The sequence below is a fragment of the Perissodus microlepis genome, chromosome 23, assembly GCF_051167445.1.
Source record: "Perissodus microlepis isolate ML-2025 ecotype Zambia chromosome 23, ASM5116744v1, whole genome shotgun sequence".
Taxonomy (NCBI): domain Eukaryota; kingdom Metazoa; phylum Chordata; class Actinopteri; order Cichliformes; family Cichlidae; genus Perissodus; species Perissodus microlepis.
Window position 1 is genome coordinate 12,150,066 of NC_140482.1, and position 21,933 is coordinate 12,171,998.

Sequence of the window (21,933 nt, forward strand, 5' to 3'; positions counted from 1 at the left end):
TGAGCTCATATTGTATGTTGTGTGATAATAAATAAAGATAAAAAGAGAAGATGACGGGGTTATTTATTTGATTTTCAACAAATAATTTTATAAAACTAGTCGGCAAGTTACGATGAAGCCACCACCTGACTGCACTCTGTCAGAGTAGCTGTGATACTACTCTGCTAAATGTGCTGCAGATAGTGCTGAGCGTGTAAATCATGTACACAGTAGGTGTGGAGCTGCTCTGCTGGTGATGACGCCATTTCTAAGTTACTCATAGGGTTGCTTGGCATGAAATAAAGACTGGAAAAAGGGTAAAGCGCTTGCCTGGTCCTGTCCAAAGGTAACCAAATAGGCTCAAAGCTGTCCTGAAACCCACTAATTAACACATTATTTTTTGCTTGTTTGGTCCTTACAAAAACTCAAGAATTTAAGGTTTATCAGGACTTAAGGTACATGACTGATTTTTGGCGGGGTGCCTTTACTACCTAGACTCTTGTTCCCATTGGAACAATAGGATTAATTAGTGGACTTCTGAGATGCTGGCACAGGTGTATGAAGAGAGATAGCAGCACCACTCGGCCTTTTTTCCAAATTGTTTGAATAACAATTTGCAGTAGGAAAGTTAGAGAAAATAAAATCCTTCTTGCCTTCTTGAGCTTTAACGTGCATTTATGGTGTAACAACAAACCCAGTTACCGTGGGGTTCAGAACTTCAAGTGTAGATTAAATTATTTGCACATAATTGCATTCAGTGTGGGTATATAAAACCTTTCCAAGGTCTGGAAAAAATTATTTAGTTTTAAGAAGCGAATGGAAGTGCATACTAGAAACACCGTACATGTACTGCTTTACAACAGTGGGCCACACAGTTGTAAAGCAGTTTAATGGGTGCTTTAAATCTGGTATCCACTTCCTTTATACAGCAGCATCTTAAGTACATGACTGTTTATGACTTGTCTCATCATGCAATTCTGTTTTTACTCAAATACATTTTAGGAATATTAAATACTTTTCAAGTGTGTTACAAGTGTGGTGGTTAACAGGAATCCCATTTTCACTAATTAGGGTTCATGTTCCTAACTTATATTACCTACCAACTTTTGTCTCCATCCTATTTCTTTTTTTTACTTAATATGAACTGAGTAATGCTTCATATAAAATGTGAAACAATTAACAGTATAAGTGAGATGACTGAGAATTAATTAGTAGGTAATACGAATTGGAATTTATATTGTAAAAATAGCAGAAGAAAAAGGGCTAGACCAGTGAGGGAAAAACAAAAATTTCATCAATAAACCTTTTAAAAAGTTCTTCTCTGGCTTCCAGAGTACTTCACTCGCACCCTACTCACCAGTGACTCCCGTGAACTTTACATAAGGGAGAGTGCTTTGATGTACTTGCAGGCTATCTTGTGTTGGGTGATTAAGGATGCCAGAAAGAGACAGAGATCTGAAGTGAATAATCTAATAACAGAGACACTAACCTCTCGGCCTAAGAGGCAGAGGCTGACTCTTTTTTATTACCTACAGGGATGTCCAAAGATGCTTTGAGATAAACTAATGTTGTAAACCTCCAAATATCTTCTTGCAAGACAGAAAAGTTTCGACCAATGAGTTAGCTGCTGCTTAGCATTATAAGTGAGTCACGCTGCTTCAAAAACAAGTTACTCTATCAAATAAGAAGTGGTAGCACAGGTCATATCAAAGTAATTATTGTAGTAGAACATTCCTGGGGCATGAAGCTTTCAGGTGAAGGCTGTTTGCTCTTTTGTCTCAGGTACAATATTTATATTCAATTCAATTTTATTTATACAGCGCCAAATCACAACAGCAGTCGCCTCAAGGCGCTTTTTATTGTAAGGTAAACCCTACAATAATACATACAGAGGACAAACCCAACAGTCATATGACCTCCTCCAGCGACTCCAGCAACAGTGGGAAGGAAAAACTCCTTTTTAACAGGAAGAAACCTCCAGCAGAGCCAGGCTCAGGGAGGTGCGGCCATCTGCTGCAACCGGTTGGGGTGAGATAATGAGGACAGGATAAAAGACACGCTGTGGAAGAGAGCCAGAGGTTAATAACAAGTACAATTCATGGTTCTTACTCCCCTTTCCCATCAGATGACATACAGTTTATCTTAAAAATTAACATTTAATTTCAAAAGGGAAAAAAAGCAAACATTAATTACTTTTGGATTCTGTATGGGGTCGCAGTGATAGACTGTATGTAAAAGAAGGATGTAGCGTCCTACAGTGTGACACTATTGTGAAAGTGCCTCGAAAGATTAACAGGTGACTTAGATCATCATGTAAATTAATGCTGTGTTTTTCATCTGATAGTATAACTCACTGATATGCTGAGATCATTTCAACTTTCAAAAATGTTATAAACCTACATATGAACTCTGAATGTTATCGTTCAAAAGTATTACAGTACAGTGCTACTACATAAGTTTGTTAGCATTTTGTGAAAGTGCTTAAATATGCTCTGTTTGTAAAGATCTTTAGTCATATTAAATGACTAAATGTGAGAAGAAATGAGTGGAGAGAATTTCTCTGTTGTAACTGGTGTTCTTTATTTTTCTTTGAAATTCCACCCTTGACAAATGGATTGATACTTATACAATGCTTTTCTACTTCAGCTAAGCACTTCTGTTTTGCCTATAGAACCTTTACGCACGCTCACACTGTGCTGCATTCAAGGCAGCTTGAGGTTTAGTATCTTCCCCAAGGACGATATCATATATAAACTCAGCACTGTCTTGATGAGTTTATTAGTTCAATTGCTACTTTCAACTCTTATCGAGTAAAACTTTTAGAGTAAAGTGATTTGGGGAGGGCCTGCCATGTAACTGAGCAGCTTCTCCTTGAAGGACATCACTTGCTTGTCATCTTTGATGTACTGCTGATGGTCCTCGACCTTGCTGTAATTACCCAAACTGCACGCTTTTGAACCACAGCAGACAATTAACACATAATATTTGATATTATTGGCTGGAATAGCAGCAGAGCAGGAAGAAGCTGCTGTTCTTCTAGTTTAAACAGAGCCAAAGCTTTTAATGTGAAGGGCTGCTGGAAAAACCACCAAACTCATAGAGAACCCCACTGATTAAGTGAACGAGATGTATCATAAATTGTCGCAGTGTATTGAGGTTAATCTGTTCCATTTATTCATGTTCCAGAGAAAGCTTCCTGGTTCCCATGTGTCCAGAGACGTGTCCGCTGATCCAGTCCTTCCTGACTAGTTCTGATAGGTCGTTTCTTCTCCAAGGACATGCTCAGTTAAAGACGGGGATGCAGACTCAGGACAGACACCTCTTCCTCTTTACTGACATTCTGGTGGTTGCCAAAGCTAAGTAAGCACAAGTGTGTGTGCTTGCGTGTGTGTTTGTGTGTGAGCATGTATTCATATCTTTGTGGGGTCCAGAAATTAGAAGTTCACTATACTTGTGGATCAACAGCCCTTATGGGGACCAAAATCCCGGTCCCCACAAGTTTGAAGGCATTTTTGAGACTCAAAGTGTTAGGTTTAGGGTAAGGGGCAAGGGAAAGCATTATGTTAATTAGATGTCCCACAAGATATGAATACCCGACGTGTGTGTGTGTGTGTGTGTGTGTGTGTGTGTGTGTGTGTGTGTGTGTATTCTTCTCTTTCTGTGAAGCAGATTAGGAACATTTTGGCTGCTCTTCCTGTCCTTCACACGGTAATTAGGTTAATGCCTGGGTGTAAGGTTTAAGTGTAAGGTGTGTGTGTGTTCTGTTCCTAGGTCAGCCAACCACTTCAAGCAGAAAGCCCAGGTGCATGTGTGTGAGATGTGGACGGCAGGCTGCATGGACGAGGTGTGTGAGGGCAGCACAAACCCAGAGAGGAGCTTTGTAATGGGCTGGCCCACCTGCAATTGTGTCGCTACCTTTAGGTATCACACACAAAGATGCACAGCAGTACTACACACATGCTGCACTCATACGGACACAAATATTCACACACAAAGGCACAGTGGTGACTTGTACTTATTTTAACACTTTTTTTATACCAAGGTGTTTAGAAGTCCTTAACATGGGCTCATTCTGATGTCGTTGACCCAGAAACAACATTTGTACAAACTTTGTTCACGCTGACGCTGCCTCACGTCAGCAGCTGTGAAGGTGTTTATGTTTCCACAGAAAATATGCTGCTGATGCTGTAAACTTGACCTTAAATGCCAAAGGAACAGAAAACAGACAGGATGAGGCAAAAGAGCTCAGTGACATCCTACCGTGCAACCATTAACACATCAGGCCTTGTTCTTATCCATTATTTTCAAAAGGAAGTTCTGATTCCAGCTTTTATGATGAGGAGTAAAAATATTTCATCGTGAACTGAGGTTCACGATATATATATAAAGTGTCAATTTAAACATTTGAATAGTGGAAGAAGAGACTTTTTTTGCCTTTAGCATTCTGTTTGTTTCGAGCTTCCACGTGTCATGGAAGAGAGAGACATGCTGATCTTTGCCACAGTTGCCAGGTGATGTTATCTATATGTCCAGGGAGCTGATGAAGTTTGAGCAGCAGAGTAAGAATATAGGCCAAGAGGCTCTGATTGAGCTACAAAGCATGTCAGCTTGGTTAGGACAGAAACAAAGGGCAAGTAAATTTTCTGTTAGATATGTGACACTTTTTCTTTGTTCTTCTGTTTGTTAGCAGGGTTAGTCAAAATGTCTTGGACTTATTTGAATCTGTAGAATTTGGAGTTTAAATGAGTATGTTTTGGAGTGTTGCTTTGCTCCAGGAAATCTTGGAAGAACCCATTAATTCAATTCAATTCAATTTTATTTATATAGCGCCAAATCACAAAAAAAGTCGCCTCAAGGCGCTTCATAGATACAGAGAAAAACCCAACAATCATATGACCCCCTATGAGCAAGCACTTTGGCGACAGTGGGAAGGAAAAACTCCCTTTTAACAGGAAGAAACCTCCGGCAGAACCAGGCTCAGGGAGGGGCAGCCATCTGCTGCGACCGGTTGGGGTGAGAGAAGGAAGACAGGATAAAAGACATGCTGTGGAAGAGAGACAGAGGTTAATAACAGATATGATTCAATGCAGAGAGGTCTATTAATACATAGTGAGTGAGAAAGGTGACTGGAAAGGAAAAACTCAATGCATCATGGGAATCCCCTGGCAGCCTACGTCTATTGCAGCATAACTAAGGGAGGATTCAGGATCACCTGGTCCAGCCCTAACTATATGCTTTAGCAAAAAGGAAAGTTTTAAGCCTAATCTTAAAAGTAGAGATAGTGTCTGTCTCCCGAATCCAAACTGGAAGCTGGTTCCACAGAAGAGGGGCCATTAGCACAGAGAAACAGGGTAACACCTTTATGTTTTGCATCAAATCTTCACTAAAGAAAAAGAAAATTGGGAGACATCAACTGGATGTTGTCAAGAGAAGTAACACCACATTGCCTGAAGTCATTGCAGGAATCCTACTCTGAAGGCTGTTTTTTATGCTCACCGCTGACCCGTTGTCACCTGGAGCTGTGCGGCAAATTTGACGTCACAACTGCTGGGACATCCCGCAGTTTAGCTCTTATTTCTGCACTCTGCAATGTCTTGGCTTTCAGTTTGGATTTCCTCTTTTCCTATATCAGCGGTTATGTGTTGGTATTGTCTGTGTGGTGACACCTATCGTTCAGGAGAATACTGCAGCAGCTACCTGAGCCTTAACAGCAGGCATAGAAGTGGTTGTTGAGAACGTTAGAAACAGACTGTGAAGCAGCGGGTGTACTGTGGCTGTAAAAGTTTTATGGTCATGGATTAAGCAGTAACACCGTCTGCAGTAGTTTGCATATTTTGCATGTGGCATGAGCACCAGCAAGACCCACAGAACAGATACATAGATCAGACACTCTGGGGTGAAAGTGGGTTGCAAAGTGGTTTGCAGATCTGTGGCAACTGTGTGCAGACTAAAGCAACTAAATGTCACACCCTACCTGCGTGAAGTGGATGTGCGAAAGGGCTGGGACTGAGATCAGCTGATCTGGTAGGCTGAGATTCTAGCTAAGCTTGACTTTGTGACCTGCAACCTGAAATTCTGCAGAATGCTGCAAGTTGCTGTACTTAAAAAAAACAAAACAGTTAGTATTATGACCCACTCACTAACGCACATGAACACACACACACACAGTCTGTAGTGATACATGATGCTCTTTTGATGTTTGTGCTTCCCTTCAGCTCAGCAGAACAGAAGGAGAAATGGCTCGCCCTCCTTAAGAGGTACACTTCCTTCCTGTGTCAACAAAGTATCGTATTTACTGTGTGTGTTAGAGAAAGAGTTATTCTTACAGGCACTATTTCCTTTCCAGTCGTATAAAAGAAGAAAAAGAGATAGAAGAACCGAAAACCATCCCTGTGAGGGTGTACGGGAAAGGAATCAATACATTTGCTCTTGTAAGTTTTAAACTGTAGGGCCTACAGCTGATTTATTTGTGTATACTAGTACAACTGTAGGGTGTTGTTACAACTCGCAGTGCAGTGTGATGCTCTGTTCGTCCTCCTCATCAGCATCTCCTGTGTTTCTGTGCTGTTTTTCCTGTAATTAGACCAAAACGATCCCAGTCAGCAACTCAGATTCAACCAATGAGGTGATCCGCCTGGCCCTGCAGCAGTTTGGCATCATCGTGAGTAATAATCCAAAAACACTTAATTCATAAAGTCAATCCAACGTTTAGCCATGTGCTTATTTGTAGTTGAGTATGAGCGGTGTTCTTTTACCTTAATACACAGCACCGCGCCTCTGATTATTATTAAGTTGTCATGTTTCAATTCAAATGTCCAGTGTGTGGCTCTTTACTTATTTTATCATACTCACTTTGGCCATCTGATGAAAGAAACAGTGCCCGACCTTGCAAAAAGCCAGTGAAGCTCAGTACAGTGTTTTCTTACTTACCCCATGGTTGTGTGAACACAAACAGCATGTGAAAAGTCAAAAAGAATACACATCTCTGCTCTGCCTGCTGTGGTTTTCTCCCAGGACTCCTTTGTGTATTTTGTTTTCCTGACTCCTTGACTCTTCATCTTTCTTTTTCTTTTCTATTTTTAGGGAAATGTCAAAGACTTCCAGCTGTGGGTCCTCTCCAAAAGGGACAACGCCCCTTATCCTCTAATTGGTAGGTGAGCTTGGGGCACACTAGTTGAACAGACTGTCAGTTGTTTTTCTGTATGTAGTTTGTTTCCTGAACCAGCTGTGTGATTCTCTTCCTTTTGATCTTCATGTGCATGACACAGGGGTGAGATGGGTTTTTTTTAGGCACACTAGTACCTTTCATCCCTGGAGACGAGTGTGATGTAGCTCCAGAGAGAGTGTGTGCTCACTCATAATGTGATCTTGTTTTATAGCATCAACACTGAGCCTTCAGGGAGCACTATTGTCTCTTCTTCTCTCTCTCTTAGGTCATGAGTTTCCCTTCAGCATCCACATGAGTCATGTGAGATACTCTCAGGGAGGAGGCAGGGATGCTGCTGCTCCACCTGCAGACAGACTGAAGGCGGAGCAGCTGCAGGTGTACAAGCAGTTTCAGTTCATCCTCAAGCCTCGACCTGTTGAGCCGCTACAACAGCACGCAGGTAAAATCATCCATTCTGTGTCAAAGAAATTCAAAATAAAAATTAGAGCATTACAATTTCATGCTTTCTGGGCTGCTGTCATCTCTTCAGATTTCTCTGGGAAGCCATTCAAAAGGAGGCGCTCGCTCATTGCCTGGGCCTTCTGGCGAGGCTCCTCCTCGAACCTGAATGAGCTGTCCCTCAGCACTGCGCGAGGCTGTTTGTTCGGCCAGCCACTCAGCTCCGTTTGTGCAGGGGACACTCTGCCAAAGCCAGTCATGGTGAGCGTGTGCACTGAGTGACAGAAAGCACACATTTCATTTGGTTCATGGACGTTTTTATTGACATCTTACAGATCAGCATGAATGTAAATATTAACCTGAAATCTTAACCTGTTGATACAATCTTGGCACACTTATTTTTGGGCAGTCTTCCCATTTTTCTTTGCAGAACCTCTCAAGCTCCATCAGGTTGGATGGGTAGTGTCAGTACACAGCTATTTTCAGAGCTCTCCAGAGTTGTTCAGTTGGATTCAAGTCTGAGCTCTGGCCGGGCGCTCAAGGACATTCACAGAGTGGTCCCAAAGCCACTCCTTTGTTATGGCTGTGTGCTTAGGTTGTTGTCCTGTTGCAAGATGAAGCTTTTCCCCAGTCTAAGGTCCAGAGTGCTCTGGTTTTCTGAAGCAGGTTATCATCAAGAATGTCTCTGTGCATTGCTGCATTCATCTTTCCCTCGACCCTGCTGCTATAAACATATTCCCACAGCATGTTACTGAAACCACCGTGCTTCACTTTAGGGATGGTATTGGCCTGGTGATGGGCAGTGCCTGGTTTCCTCCAGACTTGACACTTGGCATTCAGGTTAAAGAGTTCATCAGACCAGAAAACTTTGTTTCTCATAGTTTGAGAGTCCTTCAGGTGCCTTTTGGCAAACTCCAGGTCGGCTGTCACGTGCTTCCATCTCGCCAATCTACCCTGATGGATGCAAAGGTGGTTGTTCTCCTGGATGGGTCTCCTCTCTCCACAGAGCTGGAGCTTTGTCATAGTTACCATCGAGTTCTTGGTCACCTGCCTGACTAAGGCTTTTCTACCCTTATCTCTCAGAGTGGCCAGATCTAAGAAGAGTCTTGCTGGTTCTAAACTTCTTCCATTTATGAATAATGGAGGCCTCTGTGCTTATTGGGAACTTCCCCAGATCTGTGGCTTGATTCTGTCTCAGAGGTCTAAAGACAATTCTTTGGACTTGGTTTGTGCAATAAAGTTTGTTATTTTCCTTAGACAGAGCTTATTTTTAAGCATTGGCTGCATATTTTCACTGGCTTTGAGTTTGGGCCTTTTTCCTCATCTTGGCAAAGTAGCTATACAGCTCAATAACTCAATAACCTCAAATTTAAAAACTTTTTTAAAAAGTGTCCTAAAAAAATTATGGTTTTGCTCAGATAAACAGTTTGATTCTCACATCCTGTGAGTTTATTTGCTTTGTGTCAAAGAAATGAGCTTCACTAGCTCATCAACTCGTATTGAACTCCTTTTACGAAATTCTGCACGTTCCTTCAGAGTGAATAGAAATGAACACCAGCATATTGATAGCTGGGGCAAACAATGGACTTATACCCTACACTCAGTACAGAACCAGGGCCTGACTTGTTTGTCCCACAACAACCAGGCTGGCTGGATTATGCACTTGAATTTGGAAGGGAGAAATAACAGCTGACTGCAATCTGCAATTTACTGACATCTAGTGGTGAGATTTTACATACTGTACCTTTGAAGAAATAAACAAGGATGCCCTCTCTAATTTTTTTCTCTTCGCTCTCACAGGACATGTTGACGTTTCTGTACCACGAGGGTTCGTGGACGCGTGGGATTTTCCGTCGGCCGGCAGGCGCCCGAGCTGTCAGGGAGCTGCGGGATGCTCTGGATGCTGGAGAATCTCAGCTTCCTCTGACGCGAGACCACATCTTCATCATAGCTGGAGTCTTTAAGGTGGGAGATTGGTTTACAGCACCATGGTGCGCTCTTTGTGTACGTGAATCTCTGACGCTTACTGAGCCACATCTGTTAACACAGCAGTAATCAGTTTCTTCTGCATCTCTGTAGTGTACGCAGCTGCAGGACAGCCTGTTCATAGCAGAGGAGCATAGTACGCTTGTTAATATAATCTGGACTATAATCTTGTTTAATCTGGAGGGATAACAGAGCCTCTGTGCATGAGTGCTTAAACTCGACAACGTCTTCACATAGCAGCGCATTCAGTGTTAATTCGAAATAATTCTGTGTTATTCAGTGTTAATTGTTACTTCCAATTAACAATGAATAATTTCTTGCCAGGTTATTGTCACTTTATGTAAGAGGACTTTTTTACTCCCACTTAAACAGACCAACCAGAACCTACTGGATTCAGGAACAAAAGTTTTCATACATGCACTCCCATCAATGAATCTGAATGTGTTTTTCACTGTTGTGCTGTTGCACAATTTCAGACTTGGGAATATTTATCTGTTGCAACAACAACATAGCACAGGACTGAATACATTGTCACATGAGCCAACGGGCACACTCAAGATTACAATGTGGATTTGTTTCCTAAGGCGCTCAACTCACTAAAGGATGATTAATTTGCAGAATGCCCTAAACCAACTATAGGTTCTTATCTACATCTATACAATCGGTGCTCGCGTAGCCTGCGTCATCTCCACAGCACCTACAAGCTAACAGGCTAGCTTACACAGCTTGACAACAAAGCAGTCGATAGTGATGGTTTCAATTCAAGTACATTTAGCACAAAAGAAAAACTCAAAAAGTGTCTAAACTGAAAGGAGAAACTCAACTACAGCACATTAACTACGTTTCTATTACCCCATCACATCTTCACATCTCAACTGATAGAGACAAGTTTAATTTGAATGTGCAGTTAGATTCATCACAGGTCCTAAAACTTTTCCATGTGTCCCTGTTGCTACACACCTGAATAAAATTAGTAGGTCATTAGAAAGACTATAGAACTGGACTGCATGCTGAAGTGGTAACCCCTAACCCTACTCGAGTAAATGTAAGTTAATATAAGTGTTTGGAAAAATGTACTTCTAAAAGTACTTTTACTGCACCATGTTCATTCACTCATGAGCTGCCGTAATCAAATGGCTGCCACCTCAGCATGCAGCCAGGTTGTATAGAGTCTGCTAATGACCTACTAATTGTATTCAGGTGTTTTTGCAACAGGGACACATGGAAAAGTTGCAGGACACCAGCCCTTGAGGGTTTAGGGTGATACAGGTAGATATGTATCCACAAGATCAGAATAAAATGTCATTGTTTTTTTGCATCAGGATGCATTGTGATTTTCTTAAATTGCCCTTTTTTTTATTGATTTTTTTATAAAAGGGTTTTGAAACTGGTTGCTGTGAGTTTGTTGTGTGGTAAGCTCCTTCTAAGTATATTCAGAGTGCATGGTTTTGGCCCTTGGAGATCCAAGTTTGACACTTCAGATCAGTCCTCTTTTTGATCTAAAATGACCCAATAATTCGGTTGAGAAACAGGTTGTCGTGAATTGGATGTATGAACAACCAGGCTCAGGGAGGAGCAAAACATAATGAACCAACAATGTTGTATATTCCTTTCTGAAAAGGGTTTCTTATGTGGAGCAAAAAATAGTTCCTTTCACGATTGATATGTTCTTTCTTCTTTTACTGTTGCTGCATGCTTGTCTTCAGGATTTCCTGCGCAGCATCCCGGGCAGCTTGTTGAGCTGTGAGCTCCATGAAGACTGGATGGAGGTGCTGGAAGAAGAGGAGGAGGAGGAGCAGGTGCAAGATGTACAGAGGTAACATACAACACGCTCTGTACTGCTTGAACATTAATCGCAGGAGCTAAAACACGTTTTACACAATCGCTGTTTTGTCTCCCTGAAGGATGATTTGCCGGCTGCCCAAAGAGAACGCACTCCTACTACGCTACCTGCTGGCTGTTCTTCACGGTATCCAAGGCAACGCCCAGGAGAACCAAATGACTACTTTTAATCTGTCAGTGTGCATTGCTCCCAGCATGCTCTGGCCACCTGGAGTGCCGTGTAGCCCTGAGGTGGAGGGAGAAGGAACCAAGAAGGTGAGTGTGGAAGATCAACAGCATCACATCAGAATTTCTGTTAGCAAAGTTTTGCTAAATGAATGCAATTGACTATGTGCACGAGACTGGTTTGAGACCGGATGTGGGGTTGTGCATTTCCGGTAGCTTTACTTTGCGGTCAATCGCTACTGCGAAGATATACTCCAAAATCATGTCCAAAACTCGAAAACGGAAAGATTGCGTTAAGTTACAAAGAGCAGAAGGTGGGAACACTCACCGCTGTTGTGTCATAAAAAATCTAATGATCAATTTTGACGTTTAAAGCGTTTAGATCGATCAGTTGTTTACATCACTCAACACAAGCAGAACTGCATCACTGCAGCAGAAGACACATCGTCCACATTCAGAAGCACATCTCTGTATAGTGACTGGTCTTATGATTTATAACGTGTCCTTCCACTCCTTTGCTGATGATATTCAGATCTACCTCCCTCTGAGGTTAGACTGTAAGGACTCTCTGCAGCCGTTATTCTCCTGTCTGTCTGACATTAAGACTTGGATGGCTCTTAACTTTCTACATCTTAATGAAAGTAAAACTGAAGTCATTGTGTTTGGGCTTCCTAAAGACCCCAACCTTTCCTTTGATTTTATGGGACCCCTAACTTCCGAATGTACTTCCTCCATTAAGAGCCTCGGTGTTACTTTTGACAGTGCTTTTAAATTTGATAAACAAATCAGCTCCGTAGTCAAGGGATCTTTTTATCATCTACGGATTTTAGCTAAAGTCAAGTCCTACCTGTGCAGGAACGATCTAGAAAGGGTGGTCCATGCTTTTATTACTTCACGGCTGGACTACTGTAACTCCCTTTATGCTGGTTTAGATCGTTCCTGTCTGCATCGCCTCCAACTGGTGCAGAACGCTGCTGCTCGCATGCTGACCGGCTCTAAAAAGAGAGACCACATCACTCCGGTCCTCTGCTCTCTCCACTGGCTCCCAGTTGCTTTTAGGATTGATTTTAAAATTTTACTGCTGGTTTTTAAGGTTCTTAACGGTACTGCACCTCCTTACCTGGCAGAGCTTCTTAGCATTTACCGCCCCAGGAGATCTTTGAGGTCAGCAGACCTGATGCTTTTAGATGTTCCCAGGTACAGACTAAAGACTAGGGGAGAGAGGGCTTTTGCTGTGGCTGCACCCAGACTGTGGAACAGTTTACCTCCTCACATCAGATTCTCCACAAGCCTAGGAACCTTTAAAACTGCTCTTAAAACTCACCTCTTCTCATTGGCCTTTAGTAAGGTTTAACTTATTGTTTTAATCTATTGTTTTATCAGTGAGGTGTTTTATGTATTTGTGTTTTATTGTATTTTATATTTGTATTTTATTGTACAGCACTTTGGTCAGCCTTGGTTGTTTTTAAATGTGCTTTATAAATAAACTTGACTTGACTTGACTTGACTTGATGATTTAAACAGGCAAATGTTCAACATTCAAACTACAGGTGAAGAATAGTCAAACCAGATGTTTCCCCCGTTATGTCGATATCAGCTAGTCAAGTACACACCTACACAGCATGTTAACAAACCGTGAAAAAAGCCACACAAAAAATGAATGATTGCTGGTAACGGTTTCTATACATTAGTATTTACGAAGGGTATGTTGTGACTTACCTTCAAAATTACAGCGGTCCCTCGCTATAACGCGGTTCACCTTTCACCTCGCTGTTTTGCGGATTTTTTTAGTGCAAGTTTGCATGCTTTTTTTTACGTCACATTGTGTCCTGCGTCGTGATCGCTGCAGACGATCTCCTCCGTGACGTCTCTCCTGTACAGTACAGAATCGCTGCATCGATTGCTAGCAGTGTGACTCTGAAGTGCAGTACTGTATGTCCACGAAACGTTTTGCACCGTCAAAAAATAAAATTGGCTACTTGATTTCACCTATCGCTGGTTATTTTTAGAACATAACACCCGCCACAAACGAGGGACAGCTGAGAAATATAACATTTGAATCCCTTTTCTCTTTTGCTCTGAGGCGTGGGGGAAAAATATCGACAAGTCGATGAACATCATTTACAGATATATTGGGTAAATGCCCAAGACATCTATAGAAATGTAAATCGCTGCTTGATTCATTCATTTGCTTAACTTGTTTTGGACCGTAAACCAGGCGCGAATAGGACACCGGAAACAAAGCTCCCCACAGGAGTTTCCGCACCGGAAGTAGCATATGCTAACGTGCACATAGTCAATTGTGCCATACTGAGTCCCTCCTCAAGGCCCTGTTCAAAAAATATTTCTCTAAGGTGAAATATCAATTTAACAGCTTTGCAAATTGTACCTCAGAGTTTGTCACTCCTATGATGACTTTGACTCGTAGGATCAGTGCAACATAATTAAATACATCAGTCTGAGCAGCTTCACAGTTCACTCACAAGGAAAACATTATTTTTACCTGCAGACAACAAAAACAGTGACAAAGAGCAGAGAATTTGCCACTTCAGGCTGAGATCTGCTGGTCTGGGGGAAAAAAATCTTCCTAATGGAGACTAGGATAAATGAACCCACGTTCAAGTCTATAGTATGTTAGTTACAGAACGTATTAAGCCGATTAAACAGTCAACTGAAAGTTGTTTTTGTGTTAGTCAGAGCAGCATAACACTAAACACCTTCAAGGCTTTCTTACTGGAATGTCTGCTTCATAGAGGCTGAAAGCTCTCATTTCCAACCAGTTTGACTTCTTGTTTTTGGGACGGGAATGGAGCAAAGTCTGAGAAATGTTCCACATAGTATGAAGTTTTGTAACATCAAGTAGCTGCTCAGATAATTGGCTTACTGTAAATACTTAAAGTGCTTTCATGCAGCCTTGAAGACTGGCATTCTGACCTATGTTACTACACTGGCTTAGTATCCACTTTTCTCTGCCTGTAGGTTTGTGAGTTGGTGAAGTTCATGATTGAACACTGTCAGGAGATTCTCAGAGAGGATCCCTCCTCCCTGTTCGGAGGGCCTCCACAGAGACTCAACAGTGAGGAGATGGGAACAGGTACCCAAACAAATGAGACAAATGTTTGCTCAAGGCTAAACTCTCACAAGTTGGAGAGCCTTTAATGAACTTTCTGTTATCTTTATGTCTAATTCATCACCCTGAATAATTGTGTTGCCACTGAATGCTTGAATGCTTGTTTAAAATGTCTACAGTCTTAATTGGTAAGAGTGCTATTATTTGACGGATGAAGTGTGTCTAATGGCATTTGAATTGATACATTTATGTATTGTATACTCATACAAGTTCTTCATGACATAGACATGGTATAAATATTTAAAGGAGTGCCGAGCCCATTTAAGGGAGTGTAAACCAGGTTATTTTGATGTAGCTACAATTTACAGATGTCCACTAAATGAATCAGCTGCAGACAATCATCAAGTTACTGCTAAGAGGGATGTGCTATGTTCAAAAGACTATAACCAATTGTGGCCACAAGATGACAGTATTTCAAAGGATAGATGCAAACATCCCAAGAACAGAGCAGAGTTCTGTTTGAGAAGAAAGGAGATAAACTGCTTTCACTTAGTACTTTTTAATTGAGGTCTATTTTTAGATTTCACTGGACAAGCACTGATTGCTTTGCTTGCCCAAAATAAATGCTACTAGATCAGGTAGACCAAAATATTTATTCAAAGAAGAGTTACTTCATTACAAATGAGTCTGCTAATATAAACCTGAAATCTGTGTTTAAGAGCACACCTGTCAGCACACAGTGCTCTTGTGTTGGTTTTCCTGCATGCCATGTGAGTCTACAGGTATTTATTAAAGTCAAAGAAAAGAAACACTCTCAGATTCTGAAAAACCCTAAACAATGTATTGTAGCATTATCTAGCACTTTTAATCCGAATTCCATTAACAGCTGTATTTTAAAAGCTGTTTCGGTGTGTAATGTTATTTATTTTATGATCAAATACTAAAGATTTTTGTACAAAGTACATAGAAGTGCTTTGTGATGTTGCTAACCTCTGTGTGCACACTGTTGAATAACAACATGAAGATGCTTTTGTGAGAGGCTCACAAAGTTAGGCTAGTAACGTTGTATCTATGTGTCTTATATTCAGCAAATATTACTCTCCTCCCTCTGTGGCTCTCACGAACTTCTGTTCTGTTTCGAGAAGTATATTCCAGTTTCACTGAGGAGTGCAAGTACAGATTTGGTAAATTAAGGTGAATTAAGATAAAGGTGAATAAATGTCTTCACAGACAGTCAAAGAGCAAGAACAAAGGACTTTGTGGTTTCTATAAAGGTCTCAGAAAACAAAAACATCACTGCATAGAGTATTTAACAATATTGTTTATGCTTCTTGTTTTCCACCCACCTACGTACATCTCTTATAGTGTGTCCTCCTTCTCTTTTCTTCTTCTTATCCAATTATCCATAATTTTCCTGGGGATTATCAGAATCCTGGATTTACCCTCTGACCGATTCATCCTATGACAGTCTCGAGAATGAGTTAGACAACAGCAGTGGTGGCTCACCAGGCCTTTGCAACAGAAGGTGCCTCCAGCCTAAACCCCTACAAGGCAGCTTGGACTCCATCCTCACATTCAGTGATTACGACCAGGATACTGCACCAGAACCAGGTCTCAATCCACTGGGAAGACACAGAAGACAGGAACTAGACCTCTCCAGCCCCAGGCAGGATGCACCAACTGTGGACACCTCTTCCATCCTGGAGTCGCTGTCCCTAGAGGGTCGGAACATGCCGCGGCGGCGTTCAGAGCCAGCTATAGCATATGTGGCCAAGTTTCGGCCATGCGCATCAGCCAGCACAGATGGTGTCACTGGTGAGGATGAAGACGGTGAGGAAGAGCTTTCCAAGGAGCCTAGCAACCACGCAGTCACCAGAATGCACTCCAGAGTTCAAAATAGGAGGTATGGAGGTGAGTCTGGGTTGGAAGCCAGCTCCTCCAGCCTCTCATCCACCCCCACCTCCCCTGCACCAACCCGCTCCTCCCTTGATTCTCTAGACTCCCTAAGTGGTGACCAGACCTGGGCAACCAGAAGGGGCCTTTACCCAAAAAAGACGTATCTGCCATCCAACTCCTCCTCTGGATCTCTTTCCACCCCTGTCACTTCTACACCCCTCACCATCAGCTCTGTACTGGCCTCCAGTGAACATGCAGAGCAGGAGATTTGCCCCAAAAATTCCCCACCCAAAGAACCCGTCAGCTGGGGGACATTGATGGGCTGTAGGGGTCTCCACCCAAATTCATGGCTGAAGAAAGACCGGAGACTTTCACTCACCCAACAAGACAACTTGGAGAAGCAAGAAGAGGACAAGACTGCAGTAAGTGAAACAGTGGTATGTGATGTTTTTATGTAAAACAGCAGTTTGGGGGTAAAATCATTCAAATCCACATTTTCATGCCATATCATATTCAAAACTCAACATTTAAATGCAGTCCCATTTAAATGTTGTGTTCAATCATATGCCTTTGGTTTGAATTGCTTTTGGTCAGTGACATTTGACCTCTTCCAGTGGATTACAGTTCCTTATCCTCTTCCAGTAGTTGACCAGGGAACCTTTGTGTTCCCTGGTCAACTACTGGACCAAGTCACACAGCCTTCCTTTCCTACCAGAATTTCAAAATTAATTTATGCAATCAAAAAATGTGAAGAATCAACCCGTGTGATTTAATGTCCTAAAAATCTTTCTGGACATTAAACATGGTTTAACATAAGTTTTTTTTTTTTTTTAACATAGTTTGTTGAAGAGGTAGTGAATGAAGTTCCGGCTGTACTTTGTCCCTTTAAATGTATCCAGGCAAATCATTAAGATATCGCTCTCTCATTTGAAATGTGGCCTCTAATTAGGAATGTTTCTTGAGGAAAAAAGATCTAAAAACATCTATGCCCACTGTTTAACTGCTACCCCAGAAGGTATTGTGTAATGCACTGCAACAACACACCACCAGAGGGCAGTATCAACTAGCCAAGCATTCAGATGCTGTTAGTGAGCTGTGAAACATGGCAATAGCAAGTATTTTGACTTTAGTTCTGCTGTGTGGACTGCTTGCTTGTACAAAGTTGTGATTAAAGAAGGTAACACTTTAAAAAAAAAAAAAAGGATCCTCATTTCAAGTTTCATGTCTTTATCCTGTCTTCCTTCTCTCACCCCGCCCCTCCCTGAGCCTGGTTCTGCTGGAGGTTTCTTCCTGTTAAAAGGGAGTTTTTCCTTCCCACTGTCGCCAAAGTGCTTGCTCATAGGGGGTCATATGATTGTTGGGTTTTTCTCTGTTGCATTATTATAGGGTCTACCTTACAATACAAAGCACCTTGAGCCAACTGTTGTTGTGATTTGGCGCTGTATAAATAAAATTTAATTGAATGGAATTGAAATTTCGATCCAGAGAACCAAAGCCAAGTATATGCTTACCATTAGCAGCACTAGCAGTTTAGTTATTTGTTCTGACAACCCTACAGTAGGAGTGTCAAATAATTAGGCACTTTTCCATTGTGGAGGACAAAAGGTTTGAAACTTGTCCAGGCCTTAAACCTCACGTGTGTTCTCCCTAATAAATGCATAAAAATAAGGCTTTTATGAAAACACTGAAAACAAAATTGCTTTCTTGAAAATGTAGAGTTCCGTACTGAATGCTATATAAAATAAACTATATGCAAAGTGTCTTTGAATGGCAGAGATGCAGAAATGTCTGCATGTAGCACAGAGCCATGGCACATCACAAGCAAGCACAAGCAGAAATGTTGGACTTATAATTTATGAACATTCATACTACACAAAGTCATTAAGCAATAAACAATTAAATGACACAAAAGTTTGTTTTTCACCTTCTACTATAGAAACATGTTTTTTTTATGACTACAGTTAAAAAATAACAAGACAAAAAAAACTGGACAGTCTGGGCGATCAGCTAAGAGAACCTTTTCTGTAATTTTACACATTTAATTCTTACAATTTAAGTCCAAATAGTTATGCTGACCGGTCTTCCTTTCTGACAGCAGCTTTCTCTTTATGATGCAGAAAAACAGTTAAATATGTGACTTCTTTACACTGACAGAAAGCAGCGTTTCAGTTGTCTGGCCCACTTAAGATCAAAGCGGGCTGTATGTGACCCACCGTGTAAACGTCTCACACCCCTGACCTACAGGCAACCATTCACTTTGTCCAAAACCTTTTTGGGGAAGCTGTTTTGTGTGACAGGTGGCAGCTTAATACAAAAATGAAGTGCTGTGTTACACTGGTGACATGAATGAGACAAACTAGTGTTTCTGGTGCCAGATAGCTGGAACATTTATTTGGATAACACCTCACCTAGCCTAGACTTTAAACCCTGTGATGAACTTTATCCGAACACCACTGACACCCCTGATGTGTGGACCACTTTTGAATTGTGGTTAAAGGCTGTAAAACTCCACACAGCTTGATGTTCCTGTGGCTAAAGTTTAACGTGCACTCTTCAAACCTGAGACCGCTGGAGCGGTTTGCTCATGAGGATTGGGCCAAAATACCTGTGGAGAAGTGCAGAAGCCTCATTGAGAAATCACTTGACTGAAGTTATTTTTATGAAGCTTTTTTTTTTTTTTTTTTTTTTTTTTTTTTTTTTTTTTACTAATTCGTTAGTTAATTTTCAGTAAACCAATATGAATTATTACTCTGCATGAATGGATACTGCTTGTGTCCTTTTCAAGTTATTGCAGTGACTGTTGTGGGTTTTTCTTTCTATAATGGAAAGGTACCAACAGTTTTGTCCACGTCAAGGTTTGCCATAATTCAGTTCAATTTTATTTATATCTCTGTTGTATTGCAGTATTACGAGTATTGATAATAATATTAGAAACTTTTTGGACTGTTTGACTCAGACCTAAAGCTGACCAAGTAACAGATGGAAGTAATATTCCCTCAGCAACTTGCCTGAGCCAGCTCCCCTTACTGTATAAAGACTGTAAGATGGAGTTGGAAGAGCCTGAATGATGAATAGATGAACCTTAGGGGTTAGATTCTCTGGACTACATTAACTCTCAAAGCTCAAGAACTAAAACTTCCCGACAGTTGTTTATGTGATCTACCTTTGTCTCCACCCAGGGAGGGCCTTCTGATAAGTCGCTCACACCTGGGAAACCAGAAAAAGGAAAAGTAGGTGAGAAAGGAGCTGCAAACCTGATCTCAGGCAGCCAAACCAAACCCAGAACATCCTGTAGACCTCCCAAAGATGCAGGTGGAGCAGGAGGGAGCCATGTGAAGGGAAAAGCAGGGCTCCTCAAGCAGGACTCCTCCAGTCCCCCTTCACACTATCACTCTACAGGAAACCTCCAGTTCCCTAAATCTGCCTGGTTCCATTCCCCAGAGGCCCCGATAACTTTAAGACAGAAAAATCCCAGGAGTGATACCAGCGCCCAGAAGTGTGCTGTGCAAAGTGATGTGACTGAACTGAAGCAGCCATCGCCGTCTGTGTTTTACAAGCACGGGGGGCCATCACTGTCCCTATTCAAGCGACCCAAGTCTCAATCCACAGAGCAGGACCACAACGCCCGGCTATATCAGCGCCGCGGGTCCGAACCGGGACGTCAAGTTGTGGACCGAGTCGCCACCTTCACCCGGGAAAGGTTGCCCAGTGACCCGGGGTTGAAAGTGTCCGGGGTGGATTCACAAGGAGGCACATCAGAGGCCCGTTACTGCCTCTCCCCCTGTGCCACCAAAGCAGTGCGGGACTACTTCTCCTCTCACCCCCAAAGCAATCCCCAGAGCAGCCACCAGGTGGCGCTTGCCCTGGTGGAGAGCCGCAGGGAGTGGGTGAAGAGATGCAGCGATCCCACAGCAGAGCCAGACTTTGACCAGCTCCTGTTTGCTGAGGAATCCTACGTTTGATGAGTTGGTGAAAACAAACTAAAGTACAGCATCGCTCCAACAAGTGGAACAAACAGAGCATCCTCAGTTTCAGCACGGTGGTCATATTCATAACCTTAAAATGAACTCCGTCATCAGACACTAAGGCTTTGGTGTCACTGGGAGCATTTTGCTATCTGGAACACCACATGAAATGTAATCTGTTGGCTAAGGTGGACATGGAGCAAAAAGTAAAAGTGTGTTTGAGTGTTTGCTTAGTGCTTAATGCCATTAAAGTAATGTGAATCTCCCCCTAACCCTTTGCTTAAATGTCCTAAAGGCTGGATTTACACATGCAAAAAGTGTTCTAATGTATAACAAATAAGCTCAAATAACATTCATTCTGATCAAAGCAGATCAACTATTTTGGTGTAAAATTTGTCTTGATTTTTTTTTATTTTTTCCAATGTACATCAGGCCAAAGTTAAAACCTGCCAATCTAAACACACCTGGCATTGCCTTCTTCATAATGAACAAAGACTCACTCAGAGAAATGCCTTCTGGTTAACTGCAGCTCAGAAAAACTGTTGTTTTGGTTCAAGTCCCACCCAAGCAGCCTAAACAGATTATGGGCAACATGCAGTATTTGGTATCACACGTTACTTAAACCACAGTTTTGCAGAAAGCAGGTGGTACAATCATGATTTATTGAAATTAATAGTTATATTATAAATAGTGTAAATGCAGCCTGGGTACACACTGTGACTTTGCCTCTACGTTTTAATAGTCTGGTTCTGAACTACAGCTCAGTCTGTGTGTTGATCGGTAGTTTAGCTTCAGCTCAGTTGTTTACAATACTCAGAAGTATCGTAAATGTGTAGGTAGACTAGTTTGTGACATGTTGTTGGAAAGGTATAAAAGCATGACATCATTCAGTATATTTAAACAAACCGTACGTGTATATCCTGTATATGTGAAGAATGCTCCCCAAAAATCAAGCATTGCTCGGGATCATGTCGACTGTTAGCAGCTTAACTATTTTCCAGCGTTAATGCTTTTTAGTGAACAGATTTAGTGTTTGGATAAATATTAACATGGATACGTTTCTGATTAGTCAGCTGAGCAGTTCATGTCAAATGCTTCTTGGCATTAACACTCACATCAGCCTGCTGTGATACTGACGACTGCAGCAGCAACATTTATAGCTTGTTTTGTTTTTGTTGCCAACAATGCTGTTCACATAAGCCTGTACTGATTGAAATTAATCATGTTTTATGAGCTTTACATCTTATGCAGCTTAAAACACCGAAATAGGCCACAGGACTGTTGCTTCCTAATATTGCCTACTGCCTCCTTGTTACTTGTACATGTATTTATACGCTGTCACTATACTTTTGCATATGCAAATAAAATGAGCTGAAATTAAATGTGTGCTTAGTGCTTTAATTTGGGGAGATTTCATCGGAATG

At 41.7% G+C, this 21,933-nt stretch overlaps 1 protein-coding gene across 2 annotated transcripts in view; it reads left to right on the plus strand.

The window, feature by feature from the left end:
* LOC146360977 (rho GTPase-activating protein 20-like) overlaps positions 1-21,891 on the plus strand; it is a 36,722-nt gene extending 14,831 nt beyond the window's left edge. Inside the window, exons 3-16 of one of the 2 annotated variants that reach the window (XM_084922606.1) lie at positions 3,166-3,339; positions 3,751-3,900; positions 6,195-6,236; positions 6,326-6,410; positions 6,563-6,640; positions 7,063-7,129; positions 7,413-7,586; positions 7,677-7,846; positions 9,386-9,550; positions 11,278-11,387; positions 11,476-11,668; positions 14,558-14,672; positions 16,077-16,981; positions 19,724-21,891. In XM_084922606.1, coding sequence (XP_084778732.1) covers positions 3,166-3,339; positions 3,751-3,900; positions 6,195-6,236; positions 6,326-6,410; positions 6,563-6,640; positions 7,063-7,129; positions 7,413-7,586; positions 7,677-7,846; positions 9,386-9,550; positions 11,278-11,387; positions 11,476-11,668; positions 14,558-14,672; positions 16,077-16,981; positions 19,724-20,506 — 3,211 coding nt within the window. In that variant the 3' untranslated portion in view covers positions 20,507-21,891. The remainder of the gene's footprint in view (positions 1-3,165; positions 3,340-3,750; positions 3,901-6,194; positions 6,237-6,325; positions 6,411-6,562; positions 6,641-7,062; positions 7,130-7,412; positions 7,587-7,676; positions 7,847-9,385; positions 9,551-11,277; positions 11,388-11,475; positions 11,669-14,557; positions 14,673-16,076; positions 16,982-19,723) is intronic. The other variant, XM_084922607.1, reaches the window with a different exon arrangement.
* Positions 21,892-21,933: the final 42 nt, after the last annotated feature.